This window comes from Exophiala xenobiotica (genome assembly GCF_000835505.1).
Source record: "Exophiala xenobiotica strain CBS 118157 unplaced genomic scaffold supercont1.6, whole genome shotgun sequence".
Lineage (NCBI taxonomy): Eukaryota > Fungi > Ascomycota > Eurotiomycetes > Chaetothyriales > Herpotrichiellaceae > Exophiala > Exophiala xenobiotica.
The window spans coordinates 2,092,163-2,111,251 of record NW_013562489.1 but is presented as its reverse complement, the minus strand read 5'-3'; the positions used below and the strand labels follow the sequence as shown (position 1 = coordinate 2,111,251).

At 52.5% G+C, this 19,089-nt stretch overlaps 6 protein-coding genes across 9 annotated transcripts; 3 read left to right on the top strand and 3 right to left on the bottom strand.

The window, feature by feature from the left end:
* Nucleotides 1-89: 89 nt before the first annotated feature.
* Nucleotides 90-3,818, bottom strand: PV05_10048 (uncharacterized protein). The gene is made up of 2 exons (XM_013456444.1): nucleotides 703-3,818; nucleotides 90-557 (listed from the first exon to the last, which is right to left on the bottom strand). The coding sequence occupies exons 1-2, from the start codon at nucleotides 3,747-3,749 to the stop codon at nucleotides 224-226; spliced, it is 3,381 nt and encodes a 1,126-aa protein (XP_013311898.1). The 5' UTR covers nucleotides 3,750-3,818; the 3' UTR covers nucleotides 90-223.
* Nucleotides 3,819-4,020: 202 nt separating this feature from the next.
* Nucleotides 4,021-7,680, top strand: PV05_10047 (uncharacterized protein). Its single transcript, XM_013456443.1, has 4 exons — nucleotides 4,021-4,287; nucleotides 4,334-4,392; nucleotides 4,440-5,302; nucleotides 5,352-7,680. Exons 1-4 carry the CDS (start codon nucleotides 4,259-4,261, stop codon nucleotides 7,377-7,379), a joined length of 2,979 nt encoding a protein of 992 aa, XP_013311897.1. The 5' UTR covers nucleotides 4,021-4,258; the 3' UTR covers nucleotides 7,380-7,680.
* On the bottom strand, nucleotides 7,591-9,011 carry PV05_10046 (uncharacterized protein). Its single transcript, XM_013456442.1, has 2 exons — nucleotides 8,792-9,011; nucleotides 7,591-8,737 (listed from the first exon to the last, which is right to left on the bottom strand). Exons 1-2 carry the CDS (start codon nucleotides 8,792-8,794, stop codon nucleotides 7,799-7,801), a joined length of 942 nt encoding a protein of 313 aa, XP_013311896.1. The 5' UTR covers nucleotides 8,795-9,011; the 3' UTR covers nucleotides 7,591-7,798.
* Nucleotides 9,012-9,235: 224 nt separating this feature from the next.
* Nucleotides 9,236-12,081, top strand: PV05_10045 (uncharacterized protein). Its single transcript, XM_013456441.1, has one exon. It carries the CDS (start codon nucleotides 9,471-9,473, stop codon nucleotides 11,937-11,939), a length of 2,469 nt encoding a protein of 822 aa, XP_013311895.1. The 5' UTR covers nucleotides 9,236-9,470; the 3' UTR covers nucleotides 11,940-12,081.
* Nucleotides 12,082-13,012: 931 nt separating this feature from the next.
* On the top strand, nucleotides 13,013-15,023 carry PV05_10044 (uncharacterized protein). The gene has a single exon (XM_013456440.1). It carries the CDS (start codon nucleotides 13,577-13,579, stop codon nucleotides 14,732-14,734), a length of 1,158 nt encoding a protein of 385 aa, XP_013311894.1. The 5' UTR covers nucleotides 13,013-13,576; the 3' UTR covers nucleotides 14,735-15,023.
* Nucleotides 15,024-15,078: 55 nt separating this feature from the next.
* PV05_10043 lies at nucleotides 15,079-19,072 on the bottom strand. 4 transcript variants are annotated; one of them, XM_013456437.1, is made up of 5 exons: nucleotides 17,262-19,072; nucleotides 17,056-17,209; nucleotides 16,814-17,009; nucleotides 15,903-16,765; nucleotides 15,079-15,709 (listed from the first exon to the last, which is right to left on the bottom strand). In XM_013456437.1, exons 1-5 carry the CDS (start codon nucleotides 17,331-17,333, stop codon nucleotides 15,645-15,647), a joined length of 1,350 nt encoding a protein of 449 aa, XP_013311891.1. In that variant the 5' UTR covers nucleotides 17,334-19,072; the 3' UTR covers nucleotides 15,079-15,644. The 4 variants fall into 4 exon arrangements, with proteins under 4 accessions (XP_013311891.1, XP_013311890.1, XP_013311892.1 ...); XM_013456436.1 differs by having other exon boundaries at nucleotides 15,079-16,765; nucleotides 17,262-18,586; nucleotides 18,718-19,072; XM_013456438.1 differs by having other exon boundaries at nucleotides 15,079-16,765.
* Between the last annotated feature and the right edge of the window lie 17 nt (nucleotides 19,073-19,089).

The window sequence follows — 19,089 nt, the reverse complement described above, 5'->3', positions numbered from 1 at the left end:
CTGTTCTTCTTTGCTCCCATTGCTGCCAGGTTGGACGATGCCATATTTGTGAGGTCTGAACACGGGCTCAAAGCACCCACGAGGCACAGGGACATACCAGTGCATATCTAAGGCAGGGCACAAGTAAAATGAACGGGACAAGACTGGGTAAATGACCTTGGGCCTTTCTCTTGATTCATGAATTTCTCGTACATAAAGTAGCCTTGCTGTTTGTTGCTAGACTTCATCTATCCTTCTTGCTCTTGTGCATCTTTGCATCTCTGTCCCCGTGTGCCCCTTGTTTACTACTTCTGTACTTTTTCTCGCCATCCCTGTTGTCCTTGTCCCTTTTCTTCTTTTTCTTTTCACTCACACCACCATCTCGATCACCATGCTCGTGCTCATGCTCATCGCTATTGACCTCTTCGGCTTTCCTCTTCTTCTTCTTTTGACTCTTGACACTGACGATTGTGCTTTTGCCAGGATCGGCGCCGGCTTCACGGACTTGGCGCTCGGCTTCTTCCCATGCTTTGTCGTCGTCGTCGGCGTTGGCGGAGGTGGAATTTGCGATCTCGTACCTATATGTGGGAGAGGCTTGATTAGTTATTAGTCGCCTTTTGTTCTGTCTTGCCTGATGTGTCTAGTCCCGGACCATCCGATAACGTCCCGCAGACTGGACACTAGAAAAGCAAGAGAGAGGAATTGGAGAAGAAAAAGACTTACTTATCCAAAGGCAACGCATCAATAAGAGCGCGCTGCTTCTCCTTGATCGCCGGATCGACTTCCTCCTCCTCCGGATCGTCTTCATCCACATTGGCATTAATGGGGACTTGCACACGACTGCTTATCCTGGGCAACGCCGCCGTAGCCGTGCCGTTGACACTGGCACCAATACCGGCACCGACATTGATTTCATCGTCCTTTTTCTCCGGCAACTCGGCCTCGACTGCACCCGAGATCACCCCTCTAAATGCCGTGCTGACTTTCCGGACCACCTTGACGAACATGGCCAGAAGCTGATTACTCGGCAGATTGAGCTCCTTCTCGACATCACTTAGATCCTTGCGCTGCAGGCCTATGGCGAGGAGGATGCTCTGCTGCACGCCGGACAGGGAGACATTGCAGGGCGGTAGTTTCAGCCGGCCCGTGAAGAAAAGCATTGCGATGGCCGGCATCATGTCTAGAATGACGTGGTAGTCGAGCATATTGTTCGCGTAGGATTCGAGGCGGGCAAGATCGAAGGGTGAAAATAGAGAGTCGAGGTCGGACTTGGTCAACGGCGTTATTCCACTGGCCTGGGATGAGGAGCTCGTCGTCGCCCGCGACGCGGATTCCGATATGCTGAGAGCCTGAACAGACGCGAAAGTGCGGAACTGGTACGACAACAGCGTGAGGAAGCGTTTGTGGAAGTCCTGGGCGTAGGCGGCTAGCCAGGAAGAGTCTGTGCTCGTCGCCGTCGAGAGCGGCCGCAACATGACGCACGAGTGCTCGCCGGTCAGGTCGTTGGGTGTTTGGCGCAGGTATACGGGTGCGAAGGAGGCGCGTTTCCAGAATTTGTGGAGCGGCTGGGTCAATCCAAATGAGACGCCGAGGTAGTCCAGTGCATCGGGGCGGCGTTCAGAGAGTTTGGAGAACAGAGGGGGCATCTGATGGATGTCGCGGACGCGGATGTTGTCGTCGAGAAGGTTGGAGGATTCGAGTTCGGCGTCGGTGACGCGAGGCACCTGTTCTGCGTCTTGGATCGAGTCATTTTCGGAGAGTGAAGTGATCTTGCCCTCGTAGAAATCTGCCAGGAGCTCCAGGGCGCGTGAGCCGTAGCCCATGCTCAGATACTCGGGGTTCGTGGCGATGCGGACCACGCGGCTCCCTGAGAGCCCGGCAAATTCGGAGTCTTGAAATTGTTGGCTCACCAGCCAAGGTATCAGGTCGCCTCCGGCACGTTGACCGCGGGACAGGGAGTTGAGGACGGAGCTCTTGCTGATCCGGCCTTCGAGCGCGACTTGCAAGACGCACAGGGGTTCGGGGAGTTTGTTGGCGTCTTCGGGGATAGGAGGTATGAGGACGAAGAGTTGGTGCGCCGGGGCGTCGGACATGAGTTGTAAATCGTTGGGGGAGTTTTTATAATGTGAGGCGACGTACAGTGCCATCATCTGTTGGAGGAACTTTTCGGAGACCGGGTGGAAGGAGAAGAGGGTGTCGCGGTTGACGTGGACGAGCTCGCACGTTGAAGGGTGTGGTGTGCCCTGGGTATTCATTTTGGATTTGGGGAGGGTTGCGTCGAGACAAAGGAGGCGGTTGAGCCATTTTTCGACACCGTCGCCTGGGGCATATCGGATGGGTTCAGAGAGAGTGATTTCTCTCAATGATCGACCGCCCGTGTAGACCTTTTGTCCGTCTTTGGACGCTTTTCCCGTGGATTTGTCGGCGACTTCGAGGTCGCCACCGTTGACCACGCCGCCTCTGGATTGTTCACGGAGTTGCTGGATGAGTTTAAGCGAAAGTGAGCGGCCGGTCCCTTCGTAGCCATTTATCGTTGAAGCCATGAATACAAGGTAAGGTCCCATCAGCTTTCTCACGAGAGGAAGTGGTATGGCAGCTGCCTCATCGATAACAACTAGCTCAGCCTGTCCGAGGACGTGCGCGTCTTGCGGTTGGATGTACTGTATTGTTTGCCGGTGCTGTCTGTGGACATTGATCCGGACAATCGCCTTGTTGTACTCTGGATTTGTCGACTGCAAAATAGTGTAGTCGACATGGTCCATGTATTCGAGAGCGTCAAACCCTTTGATCACGAATTCGAAAAGAGTTTTCAGGTTTTCGGGGCTGGGCGATGTGATGAAGATGTTACTGTAACCGTGAGCGATTGCTGCAGCTACAGCAACGCCCAGTGCCGCGGATTTACCTCTTCCTCGAGCAGCCGTCAGAGTTACCGTGCTGCGCAGCGTCTTCTCTGATATGGCATCCACAAAGGTGAGAAGTGCTTTGGCCTGATCAACAGTCTTTGCTAGAGTGACGAGAGAGCCAACCGGCTGGCTGTCAGCCAAGCTATCCTTGATTTCCTTCAACTCTTTCTTGTTTGGCAGAGTGCTTTCGTCTGCAGAGGCTGGCGGTGGCAGAGCTTGGACGTTCTTCCCACCAGAAATGGGTAGTACATTCAGCTCATCGTCAACCACCAAGCAGGAATCGCATGCACCTAGTGAAAGAATGAACCGCTCATTAAATCTTGCAACGACATCGTCGTGGGCTTCGGTCCGGTATCTGGAGTGGACATCCATAGACATTGTGTAGAGTTGTTTCAAGCTCTTCATACCCTTGAGGAGGAGCAGCACCAGCCCTCCGCCTTCGACGGTCTCGATCGTGCGGGCAAGGAGGTTTGGTGTGATGGCCTCGAAATCCTGCAAGATACACATGCCATATGTATTTCCCAGAATCTTGTCCGTCTCTTTGTAATAGACATATCGGATGTTGTGCAGGGTGACGAAGAGTTCAAAGGGATCTTCTGTGTTGGCGTCTCGAATGCCTCGCTTGACTTCCTTCTTGATCTTTGCCTCTCGCTTTTTTCGGTGACTAGTGAACCCTAGGAGATCTTTCTTGTAAGCCCACAGCACAGACTTGTTCTGCTTGACGTCCACCGAGGACATAATGTAGTGTAGATGTACGATAACATCCTTGGCTCGGTCACCAACGACGACAATGAAACTGCGCTTCTTTTCCTGGATTCCATTGCGTATGAGCGCTGGTATGCGCGAGTCGATGGCCTTGCGAGGCATTGGTACAGTGCGCCGGCCTCCCTCCGCCTCAAACTACAGCTGGCGATTGAGAAATTGTGTTGAACCACGACTGCGCGGACTGTCTGCGACTGTCTCAATAAATTTGTCTTTGACTGAAATATTTCTCCAAATCTTCTTCGGGAGACCTTCCCTGCAGAAGCACTAACCACCAAGCCTAAGGGTGCACTAAGCCTTTAACCAGCGGGGCCTCGTCTATCAACTTTATCCAAGTACTTGTGATTTCCCCAGCCTCGTCTCGTCTCTCCACACGCAACTGTACAAGGTCGCAGTCTCGACTGTCACGGTATTGTGCTACCATATCAGGGTGGCCGACCGCTGCGCATAACTGCCGCATTCTATCGATTGTTGCGATATGCGGCTATGCGCAAGATCGTGCTCGTAATGCCGCCAGATAGAAGGAGAGGATATTTGCGGCACTCAATTCCCGCTCCCACTCCTTACTCCAGCTAACAATCCATTATCGGCACGAACAAGCTGAGGACAAGACCATGGCTACACTTGATCATGTGTGCTTATGGTGTGTGCCTTTCCCAGTGCTTGTGTATGCTTACTGACCGTCCTAGTATTTCCATTCTGACTGCAGGATGTCTCACCCACCTATTTCCAATATCCGCAGCACATGGTAAGCTACGCCAATATCTGGCTATGTCTGGCACTGACTATGTCTAGATCGGCCGATCCACCTGATCGTTCTTGCCCTCCTAGCTTCCTCGTTCGCCTTACCCAGCGCAAGTAAAGCACTACCGAGACTTTTCCAACGACCAGGATCAGAGAAAGGTCAATATGAGGCTTTACCTCTGGAAGAGTTAGGTAATGCGATTGAAAGGCTAGAGCCTGCAAAAACAAACACCCGACATGATGGCAAAGTCCGAATATCTGTCCTGGCTGCAGCCATATCTGCGTTGTCGGTGCGCATCGAGCTATATCGTCGGATATCGAATGCAACAGAATGCACGATCCCCAGTGTTGAGGTATTCTTGCCCTTCTTGCTAGCACTCTACGACGCTATTAGGTCGCAACGATCACTGGCACTAGCACACGAGGAGCGGCCAGACAGCAATATATATGATGGGATCCGTTCGGCGATTGGAACGTTCATCCTCAGGCCACGCACCAGATACTTACTCCCAATGTTCTTGGTGTCTTATGGAGCGTATCTAGCTCAAGGCCTCTGGGACTCCTCGAATTCGACCTATATCTGCCCCATTGTCACTGGCGAGCCGAGAACTATACCAGCAATGCAGATTGGCTCACTGTTTCTGGACCTGTGCCTTGCCATGGTTGTCTACGAGACGTCTCCAAAGGGCGACGGTAGAGGCCTCTCAGGCCGAAGATGTGTTGTACTTTGGAGCTCAACCATGATTGCCACCTCAGTGATCTGGTCAGGAGTGGCTATGATCGTGTACTTTTTTAAACCTGAGTATAGGAATTGGCTGCTCTTCCTTCAGCCGTCCCTGGATATCGGCACCCTCTTCGCTATCATTGGCCATGTTTTCCTTTTCTGTGTTTTGTGCATATCGACATTACATTGTGTGAGTCTGGCTTGCTCTACATGACGTCCTGTCATGCTAACAGACCCAGATCATGACTTACGGCGCCTTAGACGTGTCGACTTATTTCACGGTCTTAATGACTATGGTACCTGGCTTGGAGTTCATCTGGTCCCATAAAAATCCCTTTCCTCCTACCCCCTTATCTACGACGACGTTCTCCTTCTTGTTCCTGTTCTTCGGCTGGTGGGCGTACAGGCGCATTCAACAATCCTTGGGTGAAAGGAATCCATTGTCCGTCTTTCGGCAAACACTACTCTTCATTTCACTCTGCATCCTCATCTTCCCAGCCTGGCGAAAGAGCGACTATGTCCATTACCATCCAATTGACATGCTCATGTACGACGCCAAGGTTCATCACGATAGCTACCTGAAGACGGTAGGAAGCACTGCCTCGCTTACCGACACTGTCGAGCGGTACAAGCAAAGATATAACCGCAATCCTCCTCCTGGATTTGATGTCTGGTTCGAGTTCGCAAAGAACAAGTCGGTGTTGATCGTGGACGAGTTTGACCAGATCCACGAAGACCTGCTCCCTTTTCGCGCAATACCACCAGCCTCACTTCGGCAACAAACCTGGGAAATGGTCTCCAACCCCTGGAACGAGATCTCCGGGATCACAATCCGCAACGGCAATGCCGCAGTTCAGGAGAATGTCATCCCAACCCATCGCTGGATGCTCGAAGGCGTCGCAGTTCTGATCAACAGTTTTGCCCGCTACCTACCAGACATGGATCTAGCATTCAACCTTAACGACGAGTCACGCGTAGCCGTGCCCTACGCGGATCTCAAATCACTCCGCGATAAAGGACGCTTGGGAGACAAAAGTGGCAGCTCCGGCTTCTCCCCTGATCGCGCATCAGGCTGGCTCCCCATCCCCGAGAATGAGGTAACCACCACCGTCTTCCGCGACATGTCCTTCCGTAATACATTCCGTGCATTCGGCTCCATCGGCTGCCCGCCGTCTTCCCTCGTCCAGAAGTATCCCCACATCTCATCCCAATCCAACATCTGCGGTGCCTGCGTCGCGCCTCACTCTCTTGGTCAATTCATATCAAACTGGACCGAGGCCGCGGATATATGCCACCAGCCTGACATGGCGTATTTGCATGGCTTCTACCTCTCGCCTGCGGCGTTCAAGACCAGTTACAACCTCAGGCCCGTCTTCTCGCAGTCAAAACCGCACAGGTACAATGACATCTTATACCCGAGTGCGTGGAATTACATGGACAAAGTGCGCTATGATCCATCCGAGCCAAAGGGTAGGCCGGGCCAGGATGAATACGATCCCGGACATCCCGACCCGCCGTTTGCAGAGAAGGAAAACACCTTGTTCTGGCGCGGCGCGACTTCGGAGGGCGTGAGTTCGGGGGACCATGCCTGGCGCGGAATGACGCGCCAACGACTCGTGCATATGGCGAACAATGTCACCACTTCTTCTCATGACAAATTTGCGATTCTGCTGCCCAACCCAGCGAACCACGAGAAGTACAAGTATCAGATCCTGCCTGGCCCGGCGGCCAAGGAACTAGGACTGAACACGGACATTGCGATCGTCGACCGGATCGCCCGCTGCGGTGGGATCGGATTGCATGATTGTACAGATCAGGAGGCTGAGTTCGGACTCGTGGGACCGTCTGATTTCCAGGCGCACTGGCGGTATAAGTTTCTGTTTGACCTCGACGGGGCTGGCTTTTCAGGTCGATTCCTCCCGTTTTTGCAGAGTCGCAGTCTGCCGTTCAAGACGGCGCTGTTCCGCGAGTGGTATGACAGTCGGTTGACGGCGTGGTTGCATTTCGTGCCTCAGGACATCAGATTGCATGGCGTGTGGAGCAGTCTGGCGTACTTTGCAGGCGTGAATGGGACCATGCGTGGAACAAGGATCAGGTGGAAGCCACATGAAAAGGAGGCGGAATTGCTCGCGGAAACGGGACGGGAGTGGGCTGGCAAGGTGCTCAGAAAGGAGGACATGGAGGTCTATTTCTTTCGCTTGTTGCTCGAGTGGGGGCGCTTGACGGACGATAAGAGGGATGAGCTTGGGTTTGTGTTGGAGGGGTGAGTGCGACAGGGCAATATAGGCATTTTGGTGAGAGAGAGAGGAGAGAGGAGAGAGGAGATGAGATGAGATGGCGAAAGGGCGCCACACTTTGTATATACGACGCTCGCCGTGCTCTTGAGCTCTGCTTGCGTGCGAATTTACACAGCTACCCAAGCTGGGTCTTGCCGATTTGGAGCAAAAAGCGGCAGAAAGGGGCGTGTTCAGTATCAGGGAACCAGGGAAGACTGGAGATACATTCAAGAGTTTACTTGCATTTGTGTCATTTTCTTGTGGACACTCGCCATCATAATCATAGTCATTTATTACCCATCAACTTGACACTTCTCCCTGACTTCGAACGCATCATCGTAGGAGAGCGCAACGCCAGGTGGGACGAGCCCATTTGTACAGATGGTCCAATCGTCCCAAAATCCATCGATCTATCGCGCCTGAACGCCTTGAGCTTGTTCTGTAGCAGGACCGCCCGCCAAATTCGCTACAAACTCTTGATATCGAAAGACATCACCTCCTTTCTTGGGAGCGGGCGTGTTCAGACCTCGTACACCGGCTATGCCGATCACATTTTTGCCCAGGATCCTTCTGCCGGTGAACCCTTCCATAGCTCGGTCAATGTCTTTTTCACTGAGCGGTCGCTCACCTGGATCTGGAGCCGTGTTGAGTAGGGCGGATCGCAATTCTGCTATGTCAATCTGGCCACTGTCGTCGTCGTCGAAGGCGGAGAAGGCGTTAAGCAGTTCTTGTTGAGGGGATAGACCGACAAGGATGTTGGCCAGTTGGCTGAGGTATTGAGGCAGAGACAGATTTTGCGGCTGAGCTGATGGGAAGAATTGAGCCAGGTTGCTCTCATGAAGACCCAAAGACTGTAGGGTTTCTGCGACGGAGGCAGCATCGATTGTGCCGTTCGAGTTAGAGTCGAGTACGGAGAATGACTCGCGCATGTTGTGGAGGAGTTGGGGTGGGAGTTTGGAGAGGTTGTCATTCTGCGACAGACCGTTTGAGACGAGTCTGCGAGGTTCTCGAGACGTGTTGAAAGAAGCTGATACTCTGCTGTTGTCATGCTTTTGGGGAGAAGATAGTCTGTGGGCAGTTGGTGACGGAGGAGGTTCTGTCTGCGCTCGTCTGTAGGACATGGGTCCGTTGTTTATCTTGGAGGGTGTGGAAATCATCTCGTCCTCCTCCTCTTCCTCTGACACGGTGTAGGTGTGTTTGAGTTTGGAAGGGGAAGTCATTGGAGAGGCACCGCTTTTGTTTGTGGGAGGTGTGTTTGGTGTTCGGCTTGCGACAGTCGGAGATCCTGGAGAGGCAGGACGGCGAAATGGAGAGGATCGAGGGGAATTGAAGGTCGACTTGTATGAAGCCTGGGTTGTATTGTCAGGACACAGACCATGAGCCGATTTATGGTCAGTACTTACCATGATTGTTGTTTGATCAACGGTGGATGATCTGTGCCTTGGTTTCAATCAACAGCTGGACGAGCAAGAGAAGACAAGTCCTCTTCCATCTACCGAGCTGTTATTTCCTCAAGAGCACACTGAACGAAGGATTCTGTAGCAGTCTGGACAAGTTCAGTGATAATTGTCTTAGAGTTGGCGTTGTGCTTTCCCTTGTGTCTTCTTCACACTCTTGGTGTTGGCGCATGCCTTTGTTTACCGGACGGTTGTCATAGCATCGTTCACATCGCTTAATTCTTGCCTCTTCGCAGCCGGGAAGGTCTGGCGAGGACTAAGCTTAATGGGCACAGGCTCCAATCAACGCGGGCGCTAAAACGGCCCCTCATGGCGATCTCAGGGGCGGGCAATGGGCATCAATTGGCATTTGGCAAGGGTCTCGTCTTGTCTCGTTCCGTTCAACAAATGTTCCATCCTGAGGTCGCAGGCAGACACTGGACATTACCATATATTGACAATTCCAGATAACGACTGTGACATCCGAGGCGTCAGGACGTCTCACTGAGAATGTCCTTTTCCTAAGACCACCACCACGCCTCGGCGACGACGAGCCTCCCCTCACCTCATTTTTCCCACCTGGGCCGAGACCACACCCCTTCCAAACTCGCCGCCTCGAACACCTGCGTCGCAAGCATACCTCCTCATGATTGAAACGACGACACTCTTCACAAAGCCAATGGCTGACACGGTCGCATATCGATCTAATCCCACACATGGCCCCTCGGACAGGCGCAGATCGGCCTCTTCCACTTCGGGTTCCCACAAGTCCTCCATCTCCCACGCCGCTTCGCACTACAAAGTCTCGTCGCAAAGCTCTCTAGCCCCTCCCTCGCCTCGAGGTTCGCGCCGGTCGTCGCAAAGAGTATCTACTGTTCCTGAAGATGGCCCCTACCGGCCAAAGAAGCGACTCAAGTCACAATATCCACTACATTCGAGCGAGCCTCATGTTGAGTACATTCTGGTCGCATCATTCGACATTGACCGAGGCCCGATCATGGAACACCAGTTTCCTGGTGCCATCAGTCCAGATGAGAATATGCTGGCAGAATTGATGCTTCCAGACCAGACGCATGTTCGCCAGCAGGATTGGACGATGTTTTTCCTTCACAAAGATGCTGGCACAAGTGAAGAAGAGGAAGCCGAAAAAGAAGCCAGACGACAGCAGAGAGCTTCCAGAAGTCGGCTCCGGGAGGAGATGGCAGCAGTAGGCGTTACAGATGAATATGACGACGAATCGAGCAGCGACGAGAGTGATGCTGGTGGAACCGACAATCCTCCATTGATGTATGTCTTAAACTTGGTCAATACCAAGCAAGACAGCACTGTCAAGAGAGGTGCCGTGGTGAAGGCCATGGCTATATGCACGAGGCACTCGTTTTTGCACATATACAAGCCGTTGCTGTTGCTGGCTCTCGAGGACTATTTCAAGTCGCCAACACCAGATACGTTGGAGCTGCTGTACAACGCGCTCAACGCCATGGACCTGTCGTTGATGCCTCGGCTCTCAATGCTCGAGCGACACATCCTCCAAGCAAGCGACACCAAGGATATGTTTGTGGAAAAATTCGAACAGATGATTTCACAACGAGTGGCCGACGAGGCTTTCAGCAAGGCACTTGAAGCTCCAGACTCTCCAACAAGGGCCGAATCAAACTATACTGTTCCCCGTGACACTCATGAGTTCGAGTCGAAGATAGTCTACAATGGTATTCCAATCCCTGTCAAGATCCCAACTGCACTGTCTCCTGAGACGGTAGGAGACTTCTCCCTGATCAAGCTTGTTCAGGTCTTCGGCACCCCACATCTTTCACAACCGCAGCCCCTTGCACTACACCCTCACCTCACCACCTCTGGAGCATACACCCACCCGGTCATCGTTCTGATCAACGCCATGCTCACTCAGAAACGAGTCATCTTTCTTGGTCACAATCGTCCTTCAGGCGAGGTTGCGGAAGCAGTACTCGCAGCGTGTGCTCTTGCATCCGGAGGCATTCTGCGTGGATTTACCCGACACGCATTTCCATACACCGATCTGACCAAAATTGATGAATTGCTGAAGGTACCGGGCTTCATAGCGGGAGTCACCAATCCTGCGTTTTCATATCATCCTGAATGGTGGGATGTGCTGTGCGATCTGCCGTCAGGGAGGATCAAGATCTCCTCCTGCATCGAAGCTGCCCCAGTCACTGAAGGCACCACGTACTTCCAGCAGCACGGGCATATAATGCTAAACCAGAAAGACGCAGCCCACGCTGATGCCACTGGAGACAATCATTTCATTGAAGACATAACGCGAAGCATAGCATCGAGAGCTGGAGAATCCATCATTCGCGCAAAGTTCCGAGCCTACATCACCAAATTCACTCGCATAGCGGCGGCATTCGAAGAGACCGTGTATGGGGCGAGCAGTCTCAACGTGCTTCCTCTGACGGAGGTGGACAAGGTCGTGACGCCTTCTTCAGCCACCGCTCCTCCCCGGCCGATGTCGCTGAGGACTTCAAGCCAGAATTTGAAAGGCCACGGCTATGTCTGGTCTAGCGAGGAGGCCAAGATGCGGGAGCTTGCAGCTTCGGCAGCAAGGATTGAAGGGTGGAGAAACACGCGGTCATATCATTCTTTCATCCTTGATCTGGCGTCTCATTCACAGGACGCCGCATCTCCTTCCTCTCCTGTCAGCATGAGCAAGATGCTTGCGCGAGAACCACTCAGACCCTATGTGGATCTTTATCACTCGCTCTCCAAGCTTCGAATGCTACGCCTCACGCCGACAGAAGCGGGTGCGATCTATCTTGCCCTCGAAGCGTATTGTACCGACTACGAGAGTATTCTCGAACTACTAGAGATGGCTCCAATGTCAGAAGCCGGGCTTTTTTACGTCGGCCTCGGACTTTGGCATGAAGACCAGAGAGTCAGAAGTGCCGTCGTCACTCTTCTAGACCGGATCAGGAAACACCCGGCCGGGCGAGTATTCTTTGGACGGCTGGGTGGATGGGCCAACACGGGCTTCAACAGGTGCTTGCAGGAGAAGGAGGCCAAAATCCGTCGGCACCAACAGGAGGCCGAGGACATGATGGCTCCTCTGACGATCCAAGCAGAGAGCCGACGCAGTTAGCATTTTGGCTGTTACTCTGTATGCTGTTACTCTGTACAGTATGTAAGATGTTATGAGGCGCAGCAGTGTCGGTAGAAAATGTCCATCAGAGGTCTAGACACACTACAGAGTACTATGGCACAAGTAGATCCATAGATCCATGAGCATGTGTTCGCCTCCTCATACGGAGCACTGTGGTAGTACTTTACCGTGGTAGCACTGTGGTAGTCTGTGGATAGATCCATTCCCCCCCCCTGACTCGGAACGGCCAGTCGGGCCCGGCCACTATTGAATCTTGGCAGCTTCCTTGGCCCGCTTGGCTCTAGTTTACCTACCTTACCTGTAGCCGTGCCTATCACACCTCACGCACAGCTATCTACCTGACTCTCCTACCTAAGTCCTGACCTTAGGTGGTAAACGAGTCTCGCCTGTGAAATTGTCCAAGTAAAATTATCACCATCCCCAGTTCCACCAACGGTCGTTTGCTACTTGTCCTTGTCCAGGTTCATCGTCCATTCGAGTCTCGATACTCCGTACTCCTAGGCGAGATCAGTAGAATTGCCTGGCTCAACGAAACAACCTCGCTTCTGAAGCTGTCCCTTTGCCTGGCCATCGAAAATGCGTTCAGGCAGCACTGAGCTACCTCGCCTTTTCATTCTCGCTCGAAGGAGCCTGAGTCGGAGAATTCTTCTGACAGCTTAATGTCAAATTGATGAAGCCCGAAATTGAGCTTGTAATCTCGGAGAAATGCATTGGCCTACAGCAGCAACATATTGGACCGACGATGGTTCGAAGGGCTTACGCAACCTGTTCCTGTCGAGCTATTGACTTGAAGGAATGGAGCGCCACCAAAGCGCCACGGCGTCCACGAGTTTGAACCATCCAACAGGAATTTGAGCTCCGCTCCTTCATACCATCAGAGCCTTGTGGAGTATCACCAAGACTAAGAGCCGCCCACATTCCTTTGGCCGGCTCATTGCTAACGCTGACTGGTAAAGATGCCGCCAGATGCTTTCGGTAGTGCAAGTGTTGACTCTGCAAATACAAACGTTTTGGGACAAACAATTCAAAGCGTTGCTAACGCCTTTTCCCTCGCCGGATTGAGTCTGTACATCATTTCCTTTGTCTTTGTCCTTCTCGCACTCAATTCATAATGTCAAGATCTTTGGATGCACACATTTCCTCGCAGGTGAGACAGAATACAGCAGAATCAGCAGCAGAGTGACCTGGAGTGTTGTCGGCTTTTCACCCTGAAACCCGAGGCTACTAGCCCTGCAAGCGAGACCACCTCGCCCGGAGGGAAGATCAGCAAAGATCAGCAGGATCAACACCAGGATTCGACACGTGCTATATCTTCCCCAGGGAACCACATCGGGTGTGATCGACTGCGAATCATTCAAGAAAAGACTTCTTGGGCACTTGCCGGAATACACTTTGACAGTTGACAACGCTTGGATATTGAGAACTTTGGCAAGCAGTCTGGCTGCATAGCAGCATCGTCATCGATGTAAAGGAAGACCAACAGATCGAGAATACCTGCGTCGATGCTTGCCCTGAGCAAAAAGCTCAGGGCGTCCGTTCGTTACTGAAATTCACCCTGGTTCTTCTTCAACAAGAAAGTCCAACTTGTCACCCCAAGATCTCAACAGTCCAGCATAATGTCTCCCACAACAGCAAACAGACGCCGGCCGGCCAGGCGGCGGAGTACACTCGCTTACAACAAATCATCACCCATACTACTCTCGTTATTGATAATACTCATGTCAATGCTGGCACCCTCATCAGCATACGACATGCAAATCGACCCTCTTGTCCAGGAATCATCATTCTTCAAGGACCTAGAAGCAAGAGGGGAAATCCACATCGATCTCTCAGAACCGCCCTCAAGGCGAGACGTATACATGCAAAAACGGCAGGACGACGACGTCGTGCCCACGACCGTCTCCGCTGCCGCCGGAACCACCTCAGCGCCAGCGATCGCCACCGACACCGACACCAACCTCTCCCCAACCGTCGTGTCAACCTCGATATCTCCCTCCATCACCGTTGTCACCACACCGCTCCCCTCGCCATTCGACACCTCTCTGGGCAGCAACTTCACGCAATCCTCCTGTCCGTCCTTCTTCTCGACGTTCCTGGCCAACTCGACCTTCCAATCCTGCGTGCCCATCTCGCTCTTGCTTCAAAACTCAAACTCATTCTTCCGCGCCATGCGCTCCGCAACCCTCCTCACCCAGACCCTCGACTCCGCATGCAACGCCCCCCTGGCCATCTGCATGCCTCTCATGACCAACCTGGCCTCCCAGCTCATCGACGACGACAACTGCGGTCAAGACTTCAAGGCCGAAAACGCCCTCGTCGCACAGGCCTACGCCGGTCTGACCGCCTACGAGCCGCTCTACCGCGCCACGTGCCTGCGTGACAACGGTTCGACCACCGGGGCCGACGCAGGCGCGGACACAGGGGCATACTGCTTCAGCCAGGCCATCACAAACTCCACCAACCAGGCCGACAGTTACCCGTACTACTCGGCCCTCGGTCTGAGCATGCCGACCGGCGCCCGACCCACCTGCAGCCAGTGTCTGCGCGATACCATGAAGATTTTCGCCGGCTATGCGCAGGACACGAATCAGCCCTTGTCGAATACATATCTGATGTGCGCAAGTCAAATCGACACCGGCTGCGGAGCGGGATTTGCAGAGTTGGATATCAAGATCGGGAGCGTGGATGGTCAGAAGAGCGCAGCGCCCTCGCTCGCCGTCACTGCCAGTCCCATCACTGCTGCTGCTGCAGCACTGGTGCTGTCGTTTCTCTGAGCCAGTGGGCTGCTCGACGCGGTCCTGGTTTCTGGTTTGGGTTTTGGTTTGGTTTTGATTTTGTGAACCTTGGTTAGCGAAACGAGCGAGCGGATTGACGGAACGGACACGAAGGACATCACCATCATTGAGTACCTTACGGAGTATGAGATACCAAAAGTACGTTACGGGAGTATCATTAGCGAGGGAGTTTCATGGGCTTTGAATTGACTCGGGTGGAACTTTTGAATCGGACATTGGATATATATTGTATATAGATTCTTACAAGAAAACGAAACCTAACCACTCATCATGCCCTAAAGCTTTCAACTACGCAGATACTACTATCACAAAGTTAGCCCAGTGTAAAAGCAGTGGACTTTTATTACCCGTTCGCTCCTACTAGCCAACGGACCTGGTGCCTATCTAGCAAAGCAAGCAGGCAAGCAAATAACTCGAAGCAAGTCAATAAGCAAGTCATCTGCCAAGTAACAATGTAAGCAGCAACCGTCAATCATCATCATCATCAAAGCATTCATAAGTCGTAAACTCTTGTAGGCCCCTCAAGGAATGACCGGGCCGGATCGAATAACATTATCCTCCTCGGTTTTGCGACAAGCATAGCGAAAAAGCAAAATGAAGAACACAAAGCTCAACCTAAACCAGGATACTACCAGTGGCATCGACGCTGCAAGCTGACCCACTATTCAAGCACTCTGTAGAGCAAAGCATGCAAAGAGTAGATGTCGGTATCATCCGATCCTTCTTTTCGTGCTGGACTTGTTTTTGTCCGATAATAGTTGTTCTGTGGTCCTAAAGAGTAGCAAACTTTGCCCATGTGTAAAAGCCTTGATATTTGCTGTAGTTCATGTATCGATCAAACAACATTCAGGCCGTTGACATTGACGCAATGTCAAAGATAATCTTCTCCCTATGGATATGAGGAGGATGTTGTCGAAAGTCTCATACCTTTCATTCTTGCTGATGTCCGAGTCACTGTACTCCGGCCGATGCATTAGTCACAGAATACAACAACCTGGCGTCGATGAAGAGCATGAAGTATGCCAGCAGAAGAGCGGACTGATTGGTTACCCACGCCAGCAACGGACGTTGAAACAAAATTTGGTGCAATATCTGCCCAGTGACAGAGACCTTGGGGTGAAAAGGGTTGCACGCAAATGGTACGTACCAGTTTCGTCCTCACTGCTATCGTCATCAGAATTGTCGCTCGCCTCCGTCTCACCCTCGCTGCTGTCATCGCCCGACGACTTTGCATCACGGCTTGATCGTCGAATCCTGGAGCCCCTAGCGCCATTCACGATGAGAGGACCTGTCGTCGGTGATGTAGATCCAGTACTGCCCTTGTCAGTGCTGGTTCTTGGTGGATGGACTTGCTGCGACAAGTTGCTAGTAGCCTGGATAGGCTTGATTTGATCCGTCTTTTTCTGAATAGCGACAGAGTCCAAAGTTGTTGTCTTGCTCTCTGGTCGCAGGGACGCTATTTTATCTGCCCTCTCTTGCTGGACACAGATTTTACTCTTTGACAAATAGGCGCCATCCAGCCCGCGTACAGCGCTGAGGGCTTCAGCAGAAGAGGCATACCGTGCTCTGGCTGTACCTTTGGCCTTGGCCGGATTGCGACCATCGGGGTGGATTTCAAGATAGACAAGCGGTCCGTATTGTTTCAGAAGGCTTCTGAGTTGTTTCTCGGACTGATTGGGTGGAAGACCGGACATGAAAATGGTGCTACCATTGTTGATCCGGCCAGATGCTGCACCGGCTGATCCCGAGGGCTTCTGTGTGTTGATTCGACTCGGTCGTGCAGCTGTCACAGATGGTGGGTAGACTGGGCCGGCACGCGGCACTGCATATGCGGTCGTTGTGGAATAAGTGTACGGGATCTGCCCAACGTGGACGGGCGACATTTGGGGCGCATTCACGGCAGGGTGAGTGTAGATCACGCTGGGACGAGCTGTACAAGGAGCCATTCTGTCATATTGCTGATTATAGGTCATTGTCGCAGACCTCAAGCTTCCTGGATAGCTAATTTGACTTGTTCGAGTCAGTAAAAGGACCTTCCCGTCAGAAAGTGAGTCGCACCGCGATGAGACAGGTTGAATTCCGGTAACCACGGCCTGAGGACCAGGATAGGTGAGACTAGGAGGAATCCTGGTCTCCATGAAGGCGCCACGACTCTTCTTCGGCCCTTCGAGAGTCTTTAGGACACCTGGCTTCTCAAGGACGGCCAGCGAAACACGAACACATTGCCCATTCCACCCTTGGACGCAGAAGTTTTCTGCCTCTTGTGAGATTTTGATGCTTACTTTGCTCGTCGAGCTTACCATAGACCTGGTTGGCAGCGGTTCTTCCCTTAATAGTGCAATGTCCGAGTTGACTTCCATCGCTGGTCTCAAAAACTTCGGCTTTCAAGCTTTGTTCACCTCCTAAGCTTCGGGTCATGTCTTTGAGTTCTTGCCATCGGCAATGACGAGGTATCTGTGGATGGAGTTAGCTGGCAAAAGGTTGCGTCAGTTTCTGGGTTCCTCACATCTTGTACTAGAATGATGTATTGGTCCTCGTCTTTGCTCGAGTCCCCGGTCCGATGACGTTCCCGAGGCATCTTCGATGGGAAAGGTGCCAAATGTGACAGCTTGAGGGAGACCACTAATCCGTACAGCTACCAGTACTGTCCCTGCGCGTCCGATCGAGCGGATGATGCGGAAGAGGGAAGTGGATTTCACAGTCTTGCTGACAGATTCCTTCACCGCAACTGTGTGGGAACAAGATGTGAAAATCTTCCTTTATAGCTTTGACCTGATGCATAAGGAGTGTTGCCAATCGTACATCCGATATCGTTTGCACGCACACGGAGACGGGAAGCGACCCACGTATTGGGATATTGTGGCGTTCACAAAAGGGCAAGGCTCTGAGAGTGTAGCCTGCATATAATCAAGCATGACAAGGTACAAGGTTTCAGATTGCTGGATCCGTGGGCCGGGGCTTAAGGAGGGCCAAGTAAGTCGAGCTCCAGATATGCGAGGGCCGGCTCTCTAGATCGTTGAACGGCTCTTCGAGAGAATGTTGCTTGCTGAAGAAGCAGAAGACACCGGAGTGTCTGGACATTCTTTATAGCCTTGCCCCGACTCATTCTTCCGTGACAATGGTACACAGTAGCTTTCAAGTTGTGATGCCGTACCTCATCAAGGAGTAGATTACATCTTCACGTCCATCCGAGTTCGCCAATCTGAAGTAGTGGAGATCTTGGACAGCTTCATGAGGGCCAATAGACCCCTTGGCCTCAAGCAGCGGAAGGGTCTCAGCTCGCATTAGGGCCATCGGCTTTGGAATCCGAAATGTGATATATCAGATCCAGACGTAATGAGTATCAATTGCAAGAAGAAGTCGAAGCTAGACCGTTAAAGGCAGCTCTAGTGGGAGCCTGAGTAGGTGGCAGGCCGGTTCTGGTCGGGTGTTGTTCGGAGACATTGGCCTGTTCAACGCTCCTGTCGACTGCAGTGCAGTCGGGCTAATGCTGGAATAGTGTGAATGATGTCCATGATGGGAGATGAATGGATCGATCTGAAGCGAGAGTCACGGAAGCCGCAGATCTGGGTGTGTTGTCCCGGAGGTAGGCGCACTGAGCCGCTGCTAGATGCTGGAAAGAACGAGGTTGGAACTTCAGACTGGAAAGCACACACATGTACGGCCATGTCACTGATCCAGTTGTGACGTGACCTTGATGCTTGAGGCTGCAAGTCCGATTTCGTCGGTCAGATTGGCCATGAGCAGAGGACTTCTTGGAGCAATAGCATTTCACTGCCACTGATTGGAAGTCGGGGTAATGCTGGGAGCGGAACTTTGATCTCTCGTATTCTGGAAGACAATGGGGTGATCAGCAGCTCCAATGGATTTTGGGCCTCCTCGTGAATCCGAGATCTCTCTCACGCTCCTCGTAAACGTGTGTTCTCATCATTCTCACGACAATGGCGGGGGAAGGAACACACCGACGATGTCATTTTTGACCTTGTACATGCCCTGATCAAATCGTGACACCTCGTGGCTAATGCCACACCGAGCAATAGCAGAAAGCTTCGGGACGTGAAGACGGGGCCAGCGTATCGGCTAGGCTTTTCGTGCTTGGGAGTAACAGTCTATGCAGTCAACGTTCAATCGCAAACGGGCTCACAGTTGTGGCGTGCGCAGGGTCCTGGGACAGCTGAAGCGGAAGCTGAAGCGGTTGCGCCTGTCTATGGTGCCCCTTGTCGCACGACGAAGTTCGGTACCAAAGGCTGACATCCGGGAATGAAGGAGAGGCAACCCATGCGTAAGCTCTGCGATAGCCTACCTGGAAGCAGCTCGCGGGAACGGGCGAGCGA